This window comes from Chroicocephalus ridibundus, chromosome 16 (assembly GCF_963924245.1).
Source record: "Chroicocephalus ridibundus chromosome 16, bChrRid1.1, whole genome shotgun sequence".
In the NCBI taxonomy this organism is placed as follows: Eukaryota; Metazoa; Chordata; class Aves; order Charadriiformes; family Laridae; genus Chroicocephalus; species Chroicocephalus ridibundus.
Genome location: NC_086299.1, coordinates 2,122,185 through 2,142,287, shown reverse-complemented (window position 1 = coordinate 2,142,287; position 20,103 = coordinate 2,122,185). Strand labels below are relative to the sequence as shown.

Here is a 20,103-nt window from a genome sequence, read left to right as displayed (position 1 = left end):
GAAACTTCTGAGAGGATCTGAGGACTGTACGGCATTCTTCCTGATGTGTTATTTTTCCTAGTGTCTTTCACACTCTGAAGAGTAGATGTTTCTTGTGTATCCTTGCTGTCTAAATGGTCAGACACGGCACTATCACCCTCCTGGCATTTTGTTGAGAGAGACCATGCATAAAAAACCTTGTCATTGAGTAATATGAGGACGGGGGACAGGTGGTTCTGGTTTGTGTTTTACCCAAAATCTCGTCTCCAGTATTCTGCTGGAAAAAGGACCTTACACGCCTTCTTTCCAGTTGTTCTCTTTGACCAATTGCCTGTAGAGGCTGTAAAGTCATTACAATGTCTTGGACATTGGAATCATGAAATCGTGACTGAGAATTTAGACAAGCAAAAAGCCAAAGCAGGTGGAACCAGAAGTGCCAGTTTACAACAGCAGAGTGTTAGTTTTATTGTTGCCAACCTTTAGTCCTGTCTACATGTTTTTGACCTCAGAGATTCCTTTGCGTATGAGACTGTTCTGTCTCTGCAGTCATGCCAATGTCAAAAAAAAAAAAGGGCAAAAAAAGCCAAACCCAAAAAACATTTATTGCTAAACAAGAAGCTGTCAAATTGTCATCTTCATTTGGCAGATGGAGGTTTCTCTGTCATAGGGGAGAATAGCATGCATCTAATCCTCTGTCGTGGCCATTTGTCAGGATAGAACATTTATAAAGGCCAGTTGCTGGAGTTCAAGCATGTTACGGTTTTGCTTATCAGAGTCGTTTTTCCATCAGCTTGGGACTAGACTCCACTGCGTTAGCAAGGAGGAAAGGAGAAGGCAGGTTCTCCCAATGGGTCAGTTGTCTTTTCTTTTTCAGATGTGGGCATGTGCCCTGGGCCACATGGATGCAGCTGTTGTGCTGTACAAGTGGGACCGCCGAGCCATCTCTATTCCTGACTCCCTTGGGAGACTGCCACTGGCCATTGCCCGGTCTCGAGGCCATGTGAAGTTGGCAGAGTGCTTGGAGCAGCTCCAGCGTGATGAGCAAACTCAGCTTGGGCAAAACCCCAGGGTTCAGTGCCCCTCGAGCACAGACTCCAACACAGAGAACTGGGTGTCCCAGTGGCACGGTGAGCTTATTGCCTCTCAGGAGCCTCAGAAGGGAGTCACTGTGATTTCCAGTACAAACACAGGTAAAACAACCCTGAGGGCATGCACTGCTTTGCTGACGTTTGACATGTGAAAACCTGGGGGCAGGGAGCTCCCTTGGGTGGCAGACGGCACCTGTAGCCCAGCTGTCCATGCTTAATTCTTTTCTTGTGGGCTGTCTGTCATGTGCTCCATGCACTTGCATGAGTCTTGGGCAGAGGAGTGAGTGCCTGCTTCAGAAAGATGTGTGTACCTTAAGAGTGGTTGAGGTCGTATCCTCCTGGGGTGATAGTTACCCCCTTCGCTCATCCTGTTGGGTGTCCCAGAGCATGGCACAAACTTCACCTGCAGCTCTGTGGCAGAAGCTGTTGTTGGTTCCTACAGCGATCATGTGTTGCATGGTTCGTTTTGACCATTGATCTGTTTGTTTCCAGAGCTGAGACGACCAAGATCAGAACCTTCCAGTTACTACAGCAGTGAGACTCAGAAAGATTACCCTGCACCCAAAAAACATAAGCTGAGCCCTGAATATTTTCAAGCCCGGCAAGAGAAGCTGCTTTCCACTGCGCTGAGCCTGGAACAGCCGAGCATCAGGAAGCAGAACTCCAGCTCCAAGCAATCCACCACTGAGACAATCAGCCCCAGTGAAGGGATAAGGGACTATGGCCGGGAGCTCTCCCAGCACATCCCAGAAGTTACTGGGTACCGGGGCTCTGGCAGCCAAGCAGGCATCAAATGGAACCCAAAAGACATTTATATTGGTGTGTCTGCAGTGCAGGTGGCGGGGAGCCAGAAGGGGGCTGCTCTGGGAAAGGACACTGTAGCCCATCGGCTACGCCAGCGAGAGCAGATGAATGTGCTGATGATGGCTGACAGGGAGATGGTGGATGCGGAGCTCTTGTCCTATAGGGACAATGCAGGGGACGAGGACTGCTTACACCACATGGATGACTTGCAGGTAAACATACCCGTAGCACCAAGATCAGCAGTCTCGGAGAACATGGTGGCTGCGCAGAGGACCCTAACTGAGACATTTCAGTGGAGGCCTTTAGAGACTCCGAGAGGTGGTCACACAGTCAATGTATGCTGTCTTCTGTTTTCAAAGGGTATCCTTTCAACCAGCGTGCAAAGGCTGACTGTTAGCATTTAGGGTAATGCACTGGCGTGTGCTGCAACAGTGTACAGAATGCACAAAATTGTTTGCAATTTCGCAAGGAAAAAGGAAAAAGCAGAGTGTTCTGGTCACATCAGTAAATGAGACCAAGGTGGCCCCATAGCTCTTTGGGAACAGGGAAGCAGTCCCTACAAAGACAAGGTGACCTGAGGGAGGCAGTGCTGTGGTTGCAGACCAAACTGCTGCACTTTAAAGGGCAGGGAGATAACAGTGGAGAAGGGGAGAGACAGTGGGTTTGGGGAAGGAAAAATCCCACCAGGTATGGAATAGAGGAAATAAAAGCACAATGGAAGCAGGACAGACAGATGAGAAGTAGTCACTGGGGAAAAGATGCTGTGTTTGGTCTTCTGCGTGAAAAGCCTAACAGGAGCACAGCCTGTACGCGCTGCCCTGGCATCTCCAAATATTCTCATCTTGCTGGTGTAACACAGATGAAGCAGATCTTTGCAAAATAAGAACTGTTTTCTGTTCTTGGTATTAAAAATTCTGTGAACCTTGGCGGGCAGGGGGATATGGTTCAGAAGTATTGCTGATGAAGCTGTGGTCCCGAGGGTTTTAACTTCTCTTGATGTGCCTTTTTTGTCCTGTCATGCTCTACTTCGGAAACAAAATAGTAGTGACAGCTGTCAGTGGTGTACAGCAAAGGTCCAGTGACATAAAGCTTTCACCAGATCTCTTAGGCTCCTCAGACACTCAATGAAAAGGAGGCCTGGGGAATATGAAATACTGCAGTGCTTTGTCAGAAGAGACAGAAAAGCAAATGAGCTTTGGTTAATGAATTTCTCTCTAATGCTGAGACAAACAGCAGACTCCGGCTACCACAAGTTTGGGGAAAATGGGGCAATCTGTGTGAAGCTGGGCTGGAGCATGCAAGCGTAAGGCTCCTGCTACCAGGCGGCGAAAGTTTGCTCTCCTCTTCCCCTTCCCAGGTGAACATGATGACACTTGCGGAGCACATTATTGAAGCTACGCCTGACAGGATCAAGCGGGAGAATTTTGTGCCAATGGAGTCGCCGCTGGTGGAGAGAACGGAGAGTGCTGCCATGAGCACCACAATGAGCTGGCTGGCCAGTTACCTTGCTGATGTCGATCATCTGCCCAGTGCTGCACAGATACGGTCAGTGAGGGCTGGGAGGTCGCTCTGGGGTTTTGAGTGGTCCGAATGCTGGGCAGCATGTGCTGATTGTTTGGCCTGCAGATGCTGTTTCTCAGTGGGACTCAATGCTGGTGTTCCAAGCCCAGCCACACTCTCCTGGTCAAACGTATCGTTGCCGGCACAGCTGCAAATTCATGGAAGAATGGGAGTGCATGCAGAAGGAGGCAGGAGGGGAATGTGGCCACAGGGTCTGACTTGTGGCTTCTCTTCCAGTGCCTAGTCTGGGCCATGCGGTATGGGCAGGCTCAGGAATGTGGGATGTTGCTTGGAGAGCCGGAGGGGAGCATGATCTTGAACTCAGAAATGTTGTCGTTACCTGTGATGCCCGCCCAGGTGCTTTGTGAGCCAATAATTCCTCCTGTGATTGGTATTTCAGAAGTCTGTATAGCGAACCCCTGACCCCTTCTTCGAACACCAGCTTGAGCCCTGCAGGCTCACCAATCAGTGAAATAGCTTTTGAGAAACCCAGCCTTCCCTCGGCAGCAGACTGGTCTGAATTTCTGAGTGCATCCACCAGCGAGAAGGTAGAAAATGAGTTTGCACAGTTAACTCTGTCTGATCATGAGCAGAGAGAACTCTATGAAGCTGCCAAACTCGTCCAGACAGTGTTCAGGAAATATAAGGTAGGTGGCCTAAACATCCAGTGTCTTCCTTGTTAGGTGTGAAGAGAGTATGATTTGTTACAAAACAAACTGTGGGTAGTACCCACTCCTGGGACAAAAGTACAGTTTCTGTCATAACCTTGTCGATGCTCCAGGCATTTGCTTGTTGGTGTTTACCCAGCACCTGCTGTACTGGAGAGAGCGTGCCGCGCCAGAGCATGCCTTCTGTGCCAGAACAGCACTCGCAGAGTATCCTCAAAACATAACCCAGAGGCTCTGGTTAGTTGCCTGCTTGGTGTAAAGAGGGTTTGTCCCCTTTGTGATCTGGCAGTAGAGGTAAGACCAGGAAATGCCTAGACCGGAATCGGGCCAGGTGGCACTGGTGGGAGAAATTTAGAAGTAGGTGTCCTTCAGGCTGCTGTGAGTCGCTTCACGTCATCTGTCCTGTTTTGGTGCACTCTGACTACTTATTGCTTCTTTCCTTCTCCACCACAGGGTCGTCCTCTCCGGGAACAGCAAGAGGTGGCTGCCGCTGTTATTCAGCGTTGCTACCGAAAATACAAACAGGTAATCAAGGAAGTGAAATTTTATGGAACACGCGTTAAGTGCTGTGAACACAGCCCTTTGTAATGGGAATTATCCCACTTTTCCTGTTGTATGCTTTTCAGCGTGCAGTAATTAAATACCCTGCTCAGGCAAAATTGAAAAGGGAAGAAAATTCTTGTCCTGAATCTTAATTTTGGAGGGAATCCTTGAAAGGGTTCTGTTTGTGATACCTGCATTTTTGTTACAAGATAGAGGGCAATCACGTATTCCATATTGGCCTTTATGCATGCTATAGCCTGGTGAGACTATTCTCTGACTAGTTGCTTGCCAAATTTCATTGTGAAATTGAAGTTGGTTTTGCCTTTGATAAAGGCGAAGACAAAAAATAGATTGTTTTATTTTGCACATACTAAACTTTTAAACTATGTGAAGTCACGTGTTTTAGCTTGATGCAAGTTGTTCCAGGACTGAGACTGTTCTCCAGACTCTAGTTGGAGACATGCTTTTAGGCTGAGTTCTCAACCCCAGGAAAAGAAGATACTTTTTCTTTTTCCTTTTTGTTTTTTTTTTTTTCGTTGGTTTTGGGGGTTTTTTTGTGGGGGCTAGAGCCCACGTCCCTCTTTTCGCTATACCCTGCTAGACTCCAGCTGTCTGATGCCTGGCGGCACGTTACATAAAGTGAAAGGCAAGGTGCCTCAGCTATTTTACAACCTTCGAAAACATTTATTCGGGAAGCTTTTCTAGCGTTAGGTGACTGCATCATGATTCACATTCAGCCTGTCACATGGCTGTCATTCTGGAGTGATGCTTCCTGTAACAGGGAAGCTCAGTTCAGTTCAAAAACTGCTAGACAAACTGCTTTGTCTTGGATCCTGGAATCACTTCTTTTTGAAAGAAGATCGTTTGGTTTTTTTATTATTTTTTCATTCTTTATTTGCAGAACTAACATTAACTATGTATTTTTCTGTTTCTCCCTAAGCTTACTTGGATAGCCTTGAAGGTAATACAAATACAAACACTATTTTGGAAACAATTCCCCGTGGGTCACTAACTTTCACATTCCATATAAACCAGGAGAACCTGGCATTTAGAGAAATGCTGTAACAGTATCCGCTAATAAATGCCTGTGGTTGAGAAATCACTGACAAACCAAACCTTACGGGATGTAGGTAGGGGCTGCTGTGCCACAGCGTATCAACATAGTATTACAACTAAAAAACTAAAAAAGAAAAAAAAAGTCTCCTGCTTCTACAGGTACTGATATGAGCAGTGATGGGCTGAGGTGCGGGGAAGGTTTTGAAGCCATTTTTTGGAGGACAAGCCTTTCCTTTGCTGCTGATCAGCCATCACTCCGTGATCTTTGCCTTGGCGTTCGGGGAGCACAGGAGAGCGTTTATTCCACCCGAGCAGCCAGTATCCTCTGCATTCTGCCTGCCCGCCAGAGTGTTTTGAAGATTTGACTTTGAAATACCTGTGCCCTGAATTCCTGAGACCACCATCTCAGGTACATTGCTGCTCATACTGGAGGCACGCCTGTTGATGCTAGCCGTAGGTTGCTCATGGCCGATGATTTTCTGCTGTAAAGGACATCTTGCTGTCATCAGATACGAGAATCCGTTGAGTTTCTCTCAGAGAGAGGCAGGTACCCAGGAGGCAAGGAGCGCTCTTCCAGGAGGGAACGTGTCCTCAGGGTAATTTTCTGTCCACAGCTCCTCCCGCTCCGCGGTTTTGCGTTAGTCGAAGCGCTGTTCTGGCAGTGCAGGTGAGCTGAGCCCTCCAGCGCCGCTGGGGCCTCACCGCTTCAGAGGCGGGGTGACATCTCCGTTTGTCCTCTCCCAGCTGGAGGGAAAAAGAGAGGAGGAGAGGGAGCAGCTCATCAGCTGTGGATCTTAGGGCTGAATGCAAACACCTTGTGGTCTAGTCTGTGCAGTGACTGCTGTTTTCTCGTTCGCGTGCCTTATTCCTCTCTTATGGTACTGTATTGCTGGGAGCAGCACGGGCTTGTGACTAGACATGAGCAGCCAGAGCTCATGTCTGTGAACCCTTCTATTCAGGGGTTTGTAACTCAGCCACAGAAGTCCCGTCTGGGCTAAAAATTGGAAGGAAAACCATGACAAGCCCATGAGCGGACTTATTTAAAATAGCTAATGTAAAACCACAATCTGATCCATTTAATTAAAAATGTTAAAAAGAAAACAAACAAACAAAAAAAAAACCCAATGGAAATGAGTAATGGCAAAATATAACTGCACCTAATGACTGCTTCAATTCCAAAAAGTGAAATTTGGTAAATGGTGGTCTGTGATGATATTGGAGGGTTTTTTGCCTTGGGGTGATGTCGGGGGGGTTTGGTTGTTTGGGGTTTTTTTTCCCTGATAGACAGGAAGACTCCATTGAGATGTGTTAGGACGTTACCCTGTGCAGGGCAGTGGCTGCCGTTTCTGTCTCATCTGCCTGATAAAGCGAGCAGCAGTCATAGCTGATAAAATATCCGGGAACAAGAGACACGTACATTTTGAAAGTGTTAAAACTTTCAAAATAAAATCAGTAAGCACTGAAAACCTCTGTCGTGGTGCTAGCTCAGAGGTATGAGCGTAACTGCTGTACATTATTCTACATCTGTATCTTAAAAAGGACTTTTGAAAATGTGCAGGAATGCATATAGTTTCTGTTAAGTGGCCATCTACTTGCGTGCTTTAAAAGGAAAAGGATGTAGAATAAAGAAGAGTTTCTTCTTAAGAGTTTGTGCCTGCTTTGTTTGGAATCATCTAGAAATCACTAGAAATAATATAGTGCTAGAGGGAATTCTGGATGTGTGACTGCTTATGCAAATTTGCCAGTCCAGTGGATGCTTGTTACAGACTTCGAAGGAGGTTGTAGTTTTGCCTGTGACTTAGGCTCAGTATTAGACTTGCTTAATTAATTGTTGCGGGGCTTGGGTTTTGTTTGGCTTTAGTTTTGGGTTTTTGTTAAGTTATAATCATATGCTGTTCCATTTCAAATGCTTGGATTTAAATGGATATATGAACAATCAAAACTTTTGCAGTGTTGTGCTATGGCATAGAAACAAGAAATTAGCTGTTCAAAAGCTAATTGTCCTAGGAAGGTGGATACACGTGCAAACAGCAAATTCGATTCTTAAAGTCATTTGTTTAAAAGACTTTTGTGTCTTCATTTAAAAATATGTATTTGGTTTTAGTTCATTTGTTAGAATTTTGGAGTCGACATTCACACTGCTTTATCCTTATAGTCACTTATTTGTGTGCGTGTTGCTGCCGTTATGAGTCTTCACAAACGACGACTGCATAGAAATGAGCATCCTGTACTTTGTAATGAGATTCCTGTATGTGAGGGAAACAAACAGTTCCTGTCAGCGTAGTCAGCTGCTTTATCTGGAACGCAGAGCCACTGCAGTGTGAACGTGACCCGGGATCAGCTCCAGTTTTTCCAGAGTTGTTCCTAAGTATAGGAAGCTGGATGGGGTCGTTGACAGGTACATGTAGAGCCTCTCCTAGCGAGGTATTAAATGAAACCAGTCCCGTCAAACTATTCCAGGGGCAGCAAAACGGGTAATTGCTTCCTGATGCAGACCAGGTTCTGCACCTCATCTCACCGTTGTTCCCGTTTGCTGTCGCCCTTTTCCCAGTCAGCGAGTAGATATTCATTCGCTTCTCCTCATGTTTTAGTGGTACACGAGTCTTTCGCTGTAGGAACCTGCTTCTTGCTGGTTTTATTGGAATGCCTCAGCTTCTCTTTGTTTCTCTTGTAGTATGCACTTTATAAAAAGATGACGCAAGCTGCCATTCTTATCCAGAGCAAATTCCGAAGTTATTATGAGCAGAAAAAATTCCAGCAAAGCCGACGAGCTGCGATGCTGATCCAGCAGTACTATCGCAGCTACAAAGAATGTGGGAAGAGGAGGCAAAACCGTCGGGCAGCCACCATTGTACAACAGAAACTCAGGTGAGCTGTTTGGATGTTAGACACTACCAGGATCTTTATATATTGTTCTTACGCTCATCAGGGCTGTGTTGTAATTTACAGACAGAAGCCAGTGGGAAAAGGACAGTGGTTCATAGGATAATTATTCTTGCATTTAGTATTCGTCTCCCCAGGTTTGCTTACGCTTCAGTGTTGGATTTTTTTGTGTGTGTGTGTGTTTAGAAGCAGTCTGCTTACCAAGAAGCAGGATCAAGCTGCTCGCAAGATTATGCGGTTTTTACGACGCTGCCGCCACAGGTAGGACACTCTCTTTTGGTATCTGCCCTTCATTAGAGCAATGCAACGATACTCAAGTGTGTCAGCAATAAGTGCAATGTAAAAGATAATAGAATCAGCTCACTACAGATCTTTTAATCAAATAACGAAGCCCAGCTGCTTGCCAGATGTACTGACAGAAATGAAATCTTTGACTTAGGGCTGTTACTGAAAGAGAATCATGTTCAGCTCCATTGCTGGTGTGGTAAAGCAGCCCAGGTTGTGTTGGGCAGACACAAAATGAGGAAACTTTGAGCAAAGCAAGGCCACATGAATTTCAAAGTTGGACTTGAAGTCTAAAAAAAAGCTGAATCATAGCTACAGCTTGTAAGTGCTGCACAAAGTATTCATGGTATGTGGGAGAGTGCAAAATGTGACAACATCTGGTGTCTGCTGGAAATGCCTTGAGTTTGGTCACAGGATCATTTGGTAAACTTTCATGAAATACGGGTTCTTTTTAATGTGGATAGGTGGAATGTGCCAGCAGAGCAGCAGACAAGTTAGTTCACATCAGCCACTCCACACATACCTCAGTGAGCTGGGAGTACAGGCACAGACATGAAGATGAATCATCTCTGCCGGTGTGGGACCCTGCGCAGGTTTGCCAAAGCGCTCACGTGGCAGCTGGCGCTGCCGTGCCAGTGCTCTGCTACATGCAGGGCGTTTGTTTTGATTTTTCAATGGAAGGATCCCGTATGTATGATCAGGTTGCAAACTGGAACTTTGCCTAGACAGAAGTGAATTCAGATGTTCCTGACTCTGCTCCTTCCATTCTCACCACACATGCATTTCATTCACTCAGGAGCTGGTCAACCTGACGCATTTTGAAGCACGTCTAGTTCAGTCCAGTGATCTTTGAACAAGGAGAGCTCTGAGAGGCAGAGGGGCAAGTAATAAACTTGATTTTAGAAACACTCCGTCCTTTTTGTAGGATTTCAGAGCTGCAGTTTGCAGGAGGTCGGCATGGCTCGCGTTGTGGAAGGACATCTTACCTGCAGGTTCAGTGGGAAGTAACATGCGTGGGCAAGAAGGAGGGCTTCATAGCACCCAGGCCAATTCCAAATGCACTTGAAACAGCCACAGTTGTTCATGAAGAAGCACAAGTGGCTTCTTGCTCTCAGTAGGGCGTATGGAAGAGACCCAGCGTTTGTTTTGGTGTGTCTGTTGGGCATCGTGTCCTGCTGAAGCAGGTGGAGGCTCGGAACTTCTGTATCCTCTCAGATCTGCTTGAGATCCAGGCAGTCCCTGGGGAAGCCACTTGCCTGTTTCCATCCGTGGAGGCTTGGGGTCAGCCTGCCCGAGGCTCTTGCAGCCGACTCGCACACAAGCCCAGAGAATACCTCACGGCTAGCTGTATCGCTGGGTTTGCCACCAACGTCCAGGATGTGCCATGCACTTCAGCCACACTCAGTTAAGTCTCCAGCTGTTGAGTAACCTGGATTCTCCAGGGCTTAAGGTTTCCATGATTCCAGCAGTCTTTCTTGCCTTCAGCTCATGGCCTGCCTTTTTCTCAGCATCGGCTGTTTCCGTCGTAGAGCGAGACCCTGCTCGTTTGCATCGCTGAAGTTTGCAGGCAGGTCCCTTCGCTGTAGGTGATCTCTCTCTCCATCAGCGCAGTCGCTGCTGCCGCCTCTCTGGGAGATGGGTTTAGGTCTTGGGGACTCATAACAGGAAATAAACAGAAGCAGCAGAGGGGGGGATCCATCCAGGTGGAAGATGAGACAATTACTTCCTTCTCGTCTGCTCTTCTTCAAGCCTTCTGAATTTTCTGTGTCTTAATGATTACATTTATTCCTCGCTGTTTGACTTTTCTTGCTTACCTTCCTGAGGATAGAGTAATAAAACTTAGGATGTTAAGTAAGTTTGAAACCATCTCTGTATAAGGCTCTGCTGTGCGTCCTGTGTAACGCTCGCGCAGGATGCAGCTGGCGATGGTGTGGCTGGTACTCGGGTTAACAGCCCCGTGCGCTGTTTCAGGAGTACTGCTTGCTGGGATCCCGTAACGGACTCCTTGAAATGCTCAAAATTAGCACACTGCTGCTACAAGCAAGAAACCAAGAAAGCCCCAGGCTCCATAAAAAAATATTTCAGCCATCCAAACCCCTGAATATCTAGGGGCAAGCCATAACAACTAACATCTAGTGTTATTTAATGCTCTGTAGCGTAAAAATGGCACGATGGCGCCACTTGTTAAACCACAGTGCCTTGTCAGTACAAGGGACAGAAATGAGAGATATTTTTGGAAAATCTGAGGGAGTGAGAGAAAAGAGAGTGTGCACAGGAACATCACAGAAGCGGGATCTTGTAGCAGGTTTCTGTCAGCTGAGAGAGGCGGGGAAGGAGGCTGTAAAAGCCACTTGCAGTCTGTCATGAGGATAGTGAGCTAAGTGAAAAAGCAGTAAGTTCCTGAAGTTCAGAAATTCAACCTTAAAATATGAAACTGTTTAACCTTGGGTTTTGTCCACAAGCAGATTCTGTTGCTGGGCCAATAAATGACTCTTATTAAGAGCTTATTCTGTAGCCTTTACGCAAGATTTACTTAGGCTTTCCCCTGGCAACCATCCAGTTGGTTGGTTTTTTTCCTGTTTTAAATTCATCGAAGTTTACTTTAAGCCAATCGTGGGAACTCTTTGTCTGCTAGCATTCGGAACAGCTTAAGTCGTCGTCTTGTCCTATTTTGCTTATTAGCTTTTTGGCGCAAAGTCTCGGTAGTGCAAAGATGATTCCTATCAGCCTGAGGATCCAGGGTGCGTAGGCGTGTTGGTCTCCTGTTTTCTGATCTCCTGAACTTACACTTGTTGCCTGATCAGTCAGTGTTTCAGACGTTTTGAGAGAGTTAAGGAGAGAGGTTCTGTGGTTGGAGTTCTCTCAGCAATGGATGCATAGGCATTGATGGAAATCAGAAAAGAAATGTAAGTTTTGGCCGAATGTATTCTTAGAGAAGATATTGGAGCTCTGGTAGCTGAATATTATTAGGTGTCATGGAGACAAAAGTGGTCATTCATCAGCAGCAGTCATTCTGATGGTCAGACATGTATCGTTTCCTTTTGACTTCGGAAAAAAATATGTATTTATCCATCTATTGTCATATTCTCAAAAATGTGGTGAAAAACATGCATCAGCCATAACATGGTATCAACGTGACTTGTCACAGAAATGTTGTTTGTTGAGAATGAGAAACAGAAACTTCCTGGCCTCCCAGCAGAGCTTTGCCTCTCTTCCCATGGTGCCCGGACCTGTCGGCTGGCACTCGACTAACTTTCAACCTAAACCTTGCCATGACACCTACTGTGAGTTGAGCTGTCTCCCGGCATGCTGTCCTGCATGAGGCAGAATCAAGGGTTTGCGTATTCAATGGTTTTGGAAAGACTCCCCCTACTTAGCGATCCCCAGACATGACACACCTAGAGCTGCAAGGAAATCCGAGAGCTCCGAAGTGAGTTTGGGATTGCTGAGCTGAAGCCATAGATGGTCCGTACAGTCAGCTTTTACTGGGGAGGTAACCTCCCATTTCCTATTCTTCCTCTGATTCCTAGGAAAATTTTACTCTTCTGAGAGGTATCTACACCATCGCTAGGCTGTGAACATGATCTGCAGTGTTTTTTATGGAGTAGTCTTTGGAATGAGATAGAGGACAGACAGTCGCTGCGAGGGAAGGCAGGATGCAGCTAGAAATGCCGCAGGGATGACAATATTGGGTTTCTTTTACTTGCTTGTTACTTCCTGCCCTAAAACACCTAAACACAGGACTGCTCCTCCCTGGTGACGAGGAGGAGTCTGGTAGGCAGGAGCCGGGGAAGGGTTCTTTCTCTCCAGGCAAACAGAAGTGTTGTCTCCTCCTCCCTGAAGCGAAGCTCTTGGTAAGGTACGGTTTTTGCCATGTGTGTGCTAATAGCTCTTTGGTATTGTTTTGCAATCTGAAGCCCACTGGTGGACCATAGGCTGTACAAAAGGGTGAGTGTAGCTGCCTGCTAGCCAGTTCCTCTCTTCCATTTTAAATATTTTTGCTTTCTGCTTGCTTGCATGGGGCTGCAGCCGAGATATGCCAGTAAGTTTCACCTTCATTAATTATGTAAAACAGAATCCTGTATAAACTAACCCTACTGCAATGACTAACACTGCTGCTTTTATAACAGGACAGAGCTCCGCAGTAGATGTTACCGATGCATGAATGTGTGAAAAAGGACGTGTATATTCATCATGGGCATGCTTAGGCGGCGTTGTCGGTGGGACATTTTTTCAGTATCCAAAATGGCTGTTAGTAGATTTTGGAACTTGACGGGGTTTACACACACAGAGTCAATGAGTAATGATGTCCTTTGTCATGGGACTGCGACAGCGTTCAGGCTAGATCGTAGGCAGCTGCGGCACAGACGCAGCCTGCTCTGGATGGTTGGTTGTGTCCGCCTGAGCCAGAGAGAAGCAGAAGGGCTCTTCACGCTGCTTGTTACTCCCTGAGGTGGTTAAGCACCAATGCTTATCTTCTAGAAGTTGGTCTTTGGTAAGTTACGTGTCTGGTTACCTTACTAGGGCCAGCTTTTTGACAACTGCTTCTCCCAGCTGTTAATCTACGTAGTGGGAAGGAAAACAAAAAGCCTGAAATGAAGATGAAGACGCTATAACTGCGTTATAGTACGTGCCAAGTGAGCTTCTGTCGGGACTCTCATTCTCAGCGTGAAGAGAGTCCACTTGCCTTGTGCTCGGTCACGTCAGCGGCCGGTTTGGTACCCGGCAGGATGGGAACACGCCGGAGCGTTCCCGCGGCAGGTCACAGTCCCTGTAGGAGCAGGGATGAGACGTGTGCCTGAGCCGTCAGCAGGAGTACTCAGTACCATTTTGCATTTGAGAGGTGGTAGAACAGCAGGTTTTTCTCTGTCAAAAACTGCAGTTGGAAATAACACTGTTTGTGTGCTTATTACTACTATTTCAACAAGGGAGGAGAGGCAGAGAGGGCATGACCTGGACTCCTGCTTCCACATAACATTCAGAAGAGAAACTGAGTTGTTGATCATGGAGTTTTACTGACTTCGAATTGCAGAGATGATTTTTATGACTTAGGAGTGAGAGTACGAATTGGGGCTTAAGCCTGCTGGAGGCATCATTATTTGTTTAACTCTTCAGCCTGACAAAATAGCTAATGACATTTATTTCCCAACTATAACTCTTGTGCTGCCATTTTTTGCTACATATGCTGAATTTTTTACAAGTAACAAGTTGAGTTATTTACTAATGACAAATGAGGTAAGAATTGTATGAAACGGGGACAAAAGCCCAGATGTGCCTTAACTGTTTTAAGTGCTACTTTCATGGATCTTGCCCTGGCAGAGGAAGAGAAACGCTGCTGCTGATGGCAGACACCAACGCTGTGACACTATTGTCTGGAAAACTGTAGCTCCAGGTCTTAGCATGTATGGCAATGTGCTTTACAACTAATAATTCAGGAACTGTGTAAAACCAACGTCTGTTCTCATAATGGTGGACTGACCGGGTGACTTGTTTTTGCTAATCTGATGCTTTGTGTATAACCAGGGCTGGTAATTTTTGGTCTACAGTTGGGTGTCTGGTTTCAAAAGCCTCTTGAAAAAAAACCATAGTTTGTTTTTGAAAAGTAAAATTCACAAAAAGTAACTTCTATAAAAACCTGACATTCTGATTAGATAAATTGTCCTTCCTCTATTGCAAGGTAACAAGTAAGTGTCTACTTTTACACAAAAAAACATTAACACATTTAACCATCTTTAATCTTGGGGTGAGTTGCCGTATCCATGGGACGGTGACATGCGCAGCAGACAAATGGCGCTTCATTTATCCGCCGGTGGAGCAGTGCGCTGCTGGGGCTGGGGGGGCTTGGCAGCCAACCTTCCCTCCCCAACGTCCTCCTCCTGCCGCGGGATGGGCCTGAGCACGGGGCTGCAGCCCCAGCCCCACAACGCAGCATGTGCCTTTGGGGCAGGACCCCCGTCCCCGTGTGCCAGCAGAGCCAGTAGCCACCAACACGCTTCAGGCCAGGGCACGGAACGGCCGTGCCGCCAGGGTGGGATGCACCCGCTCTGTCTCTTCTCTGGGCAAAAGCTGAAGGCCGCAGTCCTTCAAGGGCGTGAAGCCCTTTGAAAAGCAGCCGAATTGGAAGAAACTGGTGCAAGACAGGAGTTGGAGGAAGAGAAGAGTCAGAGCAACTGTTTTTCTGCCTGTGCTCCCTCAGACTCATTCCGCAGCCTGAGGCTCCCTGGGGAGACTGTTCTCTGACACTGCCTGGGGGTGACTGGGGGTCTCCCAGTCTTCCCTGCTTGTGTCTGGCCAGCCATGGACCGCGTCCCACGGTGTGTAAGAAAAGGGACCAGCGTGCGTGTCCGCAGTTAGATGCTGGTATGCTCAAAATGCATTCCTGACCCCAGCTGCTCCTATTTTTGTGGGGTTTGGTGCTATCTTCTTAGTCTTCCTTCCCTCCAGAGAATTCCTGCTTAACTGTTTGGGCTCCTGCTGCACTCTGCTCTCAGGCTCCTCCGTCCACCCCGTGTCCGTGGGCTCAGTGCCCCCTGCGGCCCTGGGGATGGTGCGGGCTGGACGCAGCACTCCGCAACCTGTGCGTGCCAGACAGGAGGGATGTTTTAAGACCCTGTTCTATGAATAGGAAAAATAATTTAAACTTAAAATGTGCATATCAAAGTGGGCTAGTTGGATTCAAAACTGAAAAGAATGGGAAACGTACGACTCAAACGTAGAAGAATAAAGCAGTTGTGCTGTTGTGCCTCTCCGTTCAAGGCTAGGACTCCTGCTGGGAGAGCACGCGCGGTCTCGGGGTACACCGGAGCTGACCCGCGTTGCCCGCTCAGCGCGGGAGCAGAGGGCTGCGAGGAGGAGCGAGCGCAGGGTCCCGGCCGCGGCGCCCAGCCCAAGGGTGCTGCAGGGGCAGCTGGCGGCCGGTCGGCAGCGCGGGAGGAGAAATAGGCGATGTGCTTTAAGCCTTTGTGTGTGTGACAGCCGATGAGAAATTAGCAGGAAGCAGGTTCTGGAAGTTTAGTAGCGTTTGCAGGTTTTGCCGTGAATGGTGAGTGGTATTGGATTGATCGGGAAATCGACGAGTTCTCTGCTTATCTGGAAGAAGCTATGAACTGTCACAAAATGTATTGGCTGCTGTTCTGCCAAAATAAGTCTGTTACAGCAAATGATTCTTTGCTGCTTTGCATTCTGATAGCAACCTACATGCATACGCTGCTGGTGTGCGTGCACATAATAAAATATTTCTGGGCCTTCTGATGTGCGCAAGCTGAGAGATCCATCTGCGCTGAAGGAATGCATGCCAGCGGATGTGTTCTGTACGCTGACACCGGGCTTATATAGTCTGCGTGTGCAGATAAATGGTCACAGCATTTGCCTCCATCTTTCAGTTTGAAAACCTCTTTTCAAACTGATTTCATTAATTTTTCTGGATTTACTTGCGTTACATTACACCAGGATCAGTAAAGAGAGAGGTGGGAGATTTTATTGACCAGGTTATGTGAGACAAAACTTGCTATCTTTCTGTGGTAGAGATTAAAATGCTTTCTAGAAAAAAAATATCCAGTTACTATTGCCTTTAAGTAATAGTTTCCATCTCGGGGGAACCCGCTCTAGTGGACAGATTTCAGCTACTCCCAGTCCCTGCCCGTCGGTTAAACCACCCGCTGTAGCCTCCTGAGGAGAGCTTTGCTCAAAGTCCCCATGCGGGACGTGGACAAAAACGGGCGGCCGCTTGAACTGTGGCCCTCTGTGCCGTGCTCTGGGCTGGCGCTGGGAGCGGATCACACGGAGCGAGTCATTTCGCATCGTTAGGCTACGGCGAACCTTCTGTCCTCCCTGGGGCAGAACGAGCGCACTTGTTGTCTATGATCATGACCAATAAAGAATGTTTTCAGGTACGGCATCGTTCATTTAAAAATAGATCCCCTTTACTCCCACCTGTTTCTCGCGGTTTGATTAAGTGATTAAGCAGTTGATTAACTGCTCTCCGCTTTGGGGAGTGCGCATGTAGCACCTGCACTCAGTTCCTCGGGTAAGTACAACTTTATTTCATACCTGAATAAACAACATCTACTACATTTTGCTGTTCTCTGCATACCCTTCCCTCTTGGCGTTTCAACAACAAACCCTTTGCTACTACTGTGCACCTCGGAGTTGTATCTTTTGCGTGTTTTTAAGAAGTGCTATGCAGCAGCCATTGCATTTAAGTACCCAGTTTCTTACATCTCTTAGTAAGACTGAGAATGGGGGAAAATTTTAAGGGGTTGAAAAGACCTGTTTGTTTTAAGTTCAGGACAATGGGAGAAAATGTCATATTGGGATATGCGTCGCTGTACCTGCAACAAAAGTTTTCAAAGTAATTTCTTTTTTCGTTTACCTCTTGCAGGGGCTGAATGTATTTGGAGCTCAAATGTGTGTGTTAAATCGCAGACTGCGTGCTCTGGGGTGTCATTCTTATTGGGCCTTTCTGTCTTTTTTGTTTTGCTGCCCAAATGAGATATCTGGAAAAAGGCAAGAGCTCCCTTTTCTTAAATGTCCCACAGGCCATTTCAGCTCTCAGAGCCACAGGTAACTCGCCAGACAGCCTTCTCTGGCTCCCACACCCTGTCCTTTACACTGATCTCCAGCATTCAGATTCATTAAACATTTCCCTGGCTGGGCATTATGGAGTCAATTTGATGAAGCAGCTTTGTGTTACGCTTTACCCATGAAGCCATCGTTTGCTGTAACTTTCTCTGGGTAGGCCTGATTCATTTGCTGACACCCCCATCGAGACCGGGGAGGGCGCGAGGGAGAGGAGCTGCTGCTCGCTTCGGGGGCTGTTGCTTTCTACATCGCTTCAGCACGTAACGATGCAACCTCCTGTGTGGTGTCCGAGCAAGGAACATGGTTCAAAGGGCAGAAGCTTTGTCTGGCTGGAGCCATCTGGGAACTGGGACGTAGCTCCCGAGCATCAGGGTTCAAAGCTCATAGTTGAAATCATCTTCTTTTCCCTGTCTGTGCATCAGCACTGCAGCTGTGATTCAGACACCTTATCAGTGGTCATCTCTATTGCACGTGCTTTTTCCGTCCATCTGCTCTTCAGCAGTTGCTGAGGGAATGACTTTGTGCCGTAGAGGCGCTGACTGTCTAGAGGAAATGTTATCTGAGGAGGGGTTTGTGAAGGCTTCATCAGTGCAAAACCAAATTTACAGTCCTTGCAGTTCTGCGCGTGGTTTCAGCCGCTGCTGAAGCAGGATGGTGCTTCTCCTTCGGAGCCCTGCAGCAGCCGGAGCCTCTTCCCCTCCCTGGTGCGCGCTGCCTCGCGCCCTGCGTCGCTTGGGCTGTTCCCACCTCCAGAGCGGTGCCCGCAGCCCTGGAGAGGTTTGCGCACCGTCCACCAGCGCACGGACTGCTGGTATTACTTGCTCTCAGCGCGCTCATTTTTTCTGTTTTGTTTTGGATTTGGGGTTTTTTTGCTTTGTTTCTTGGTTTTTTGTTTGTTTGTTTTTTAAAAAAAGTCTCACTGTAAGTCTGCCAGACTGGACTGAAACATCCCCTCTAAGAACATCCTTTCTGTGTACCGTTCTACAAGTGCCAGTCGTGTTCTTTCCCTTGGAGCAGTTTATTAAATACTTGTAACTGCAAATGCTTCGCCTGGGCCCTCGTCCCTGCTGAACTGAAGAGTGAAAAACATGAACCAAAGAAGATTGCCTTCTAGCATGAAAGCAATGCCATATTGTTCACTTAAAAGCTCTCCTGGCAGCACTTACTTAGTGGATTTCTATTTTCAAGGGTCCTAATTTGTGCAAAAGTCTTCCCTGGTCAAACTGTATTTTTACTGCATTTGAGAATTTAGAGGGTTTATTACACCGAGCATTAATGAAGAGGAAATACCAGCCCCACAGTCGTGTTAACGCTTCATATTGTTGTCACAAAATCAAATCCAAGTACCACTGAGTAAGGAACTTACTCGAAAAGAAGTGTTAAATGAGGACTAAAAGCACTTTTAAGACACAGGAAAGGCCGCAGTGCAGACTATCCAAAAAAGAATTATTGGTTGAAAACAACTAGTTTTAGGTTCTCTTGGTAAAGCAATTCAGAGGCTTGTTTAAGAACGGTTATTTTAAATGACAGAATAAACGGGTTACCTTGGTCTGGTATCTAGGTCGATGCGTGCGCTGGTTCTGGCACTTCATGCTTTGCCCTGGTCTGGGGAAGCAGCAGCGTGTTCACAGCAACGCGTCGGTGCTTCCCGAGCGTGATTCTGGCCCGGCACTCGCTCGGTTACCGGTCGCAGTTTGAGGTACTCCGTTGGGCTCTGGCTGTGCGGCGCCGCAGGTACCGCAGCGCAGCGGGGGCCCTTCGCTGGCCCCTCGGTGCCGGCTGTTCTGCGTGGGGAGAGATCGCCAGCCACGCACTGCCGGGCAGAGCACTGCACACGTGAAGGACTTGTACCTTCCTGCACTCCCATTTTTAGTGTAACACATGCACGATTACGTATGCTGAACGCAGAGATTAGCTTAATAAAAGAAAGTGGTAGCTTAATAAATTCGAATGATCATCATCTTGAAGCTTAAGTTTATCAGTGCTGTGGAATGCAGGGTTTGACTTAAGCCGTTAGGTACTAAACAGCATCCCTCAGTAACGTGCCCCTGACAAACCGCACAGTCTGTAACTTTGTGTAACTTTACCGTAGGGAGATTCCGTACTAGTATGTGCTTGTGTTTCTAAGCAGTAGTTATCATTGCACTTGCAACGTTTTTATAAGCCTGAAAATCTGTAAACTAATGTAAAGCACACGTGACCAAGGAAAGTGCTGCATATTTCTGAATAGGATCTGTACTCGTGCAAATGTTGAGTGCTGCAGTAATTAGCTTTCATCGGCATGTGTGTTCCAGTTGAACGGACTCAACAGGTCTGCACCAGTACAGATATTGCATGTTGTAGGTTGGAGTTTGCAGCAAAGCATGTCTTGCATTCTTCCAGCAAAAGTGCTTTGTTAGCGTAGCCCTTGCATGTCGAAGTGCTAAACTAAGGTATAGCATGTCTCAGTGAAAGAGCCACCAGCTTATCTAATGTGCATGTTCTCAGCAAGAGATCTATCATAACAGGTTACTTTTACGTTACAGTACTGAAGTGCAACAGAAAACACTTGGAAGTTGCACTGCAAATCACGTATTAATTGATGGTATCTTGAACAGAGTTAATCTAAGCCTTAAAAATTTCCTAGTGCGCAGAGGCACACCGCGTTTTTCTAGCGC

General features: G+C 47.1%; 1 protein-coding gene across 8 annotated transcripts in view; it reads left to right on the top strand.

Moving 5' to 3' along the window:
* Positions 1-20,103, top strand: part of CAMTA1 (calmodulin binding transcription activator 1) — a 295,455-nt gene that overhangs the window by 269,635 nt on the left and 5,717 nt on the right. For 4 of the 8 annotated variants that reach the window (XM_063353603.1, XM_063353606.1, XM_063353610.1 and 1 more), the window contains 10 exons: positions 854-1,169; positions 1,560-2,083; positions 3,229-3,416; positions 3,832-4,078; positions 4,553-4,624; positions 5,583-5,603; positions 8,373-8,566; positions 8,768-8,842; positions 12,784-12,814; positions 17,247-17,428. In XM_063353603.1, the coding sequence (XP_063209673.1) occupies positions 854-1,169; positions 1,560-2,083; positions 3,229-3,416; positions 3,832-4,078; positions 4,553-4,624; positions 5,583-5,603; positions 8,373-8,566; positions 8,768-8,842; positions 12,784-12,814; positions 17,247-17,428 (1,850 nt within the window). The remainder of the gene's footprint in view (positions 1-853; positions 1,170-1,559; positions 2,084-3,228; positions 3,417-3,831; positions 4,079-4,552; positions 4,625-5,582; positions 5,604-8,372; positions 8,567-8,767; positions 8,843-12,783; positions 12,815-17,246; positions 17,429-20,103) is intronic. The other 4 variants (XM_063353605.1, XM_063353608.1, XM_063353607.1 and 1 more) reach the window with 4 other exon arrangements.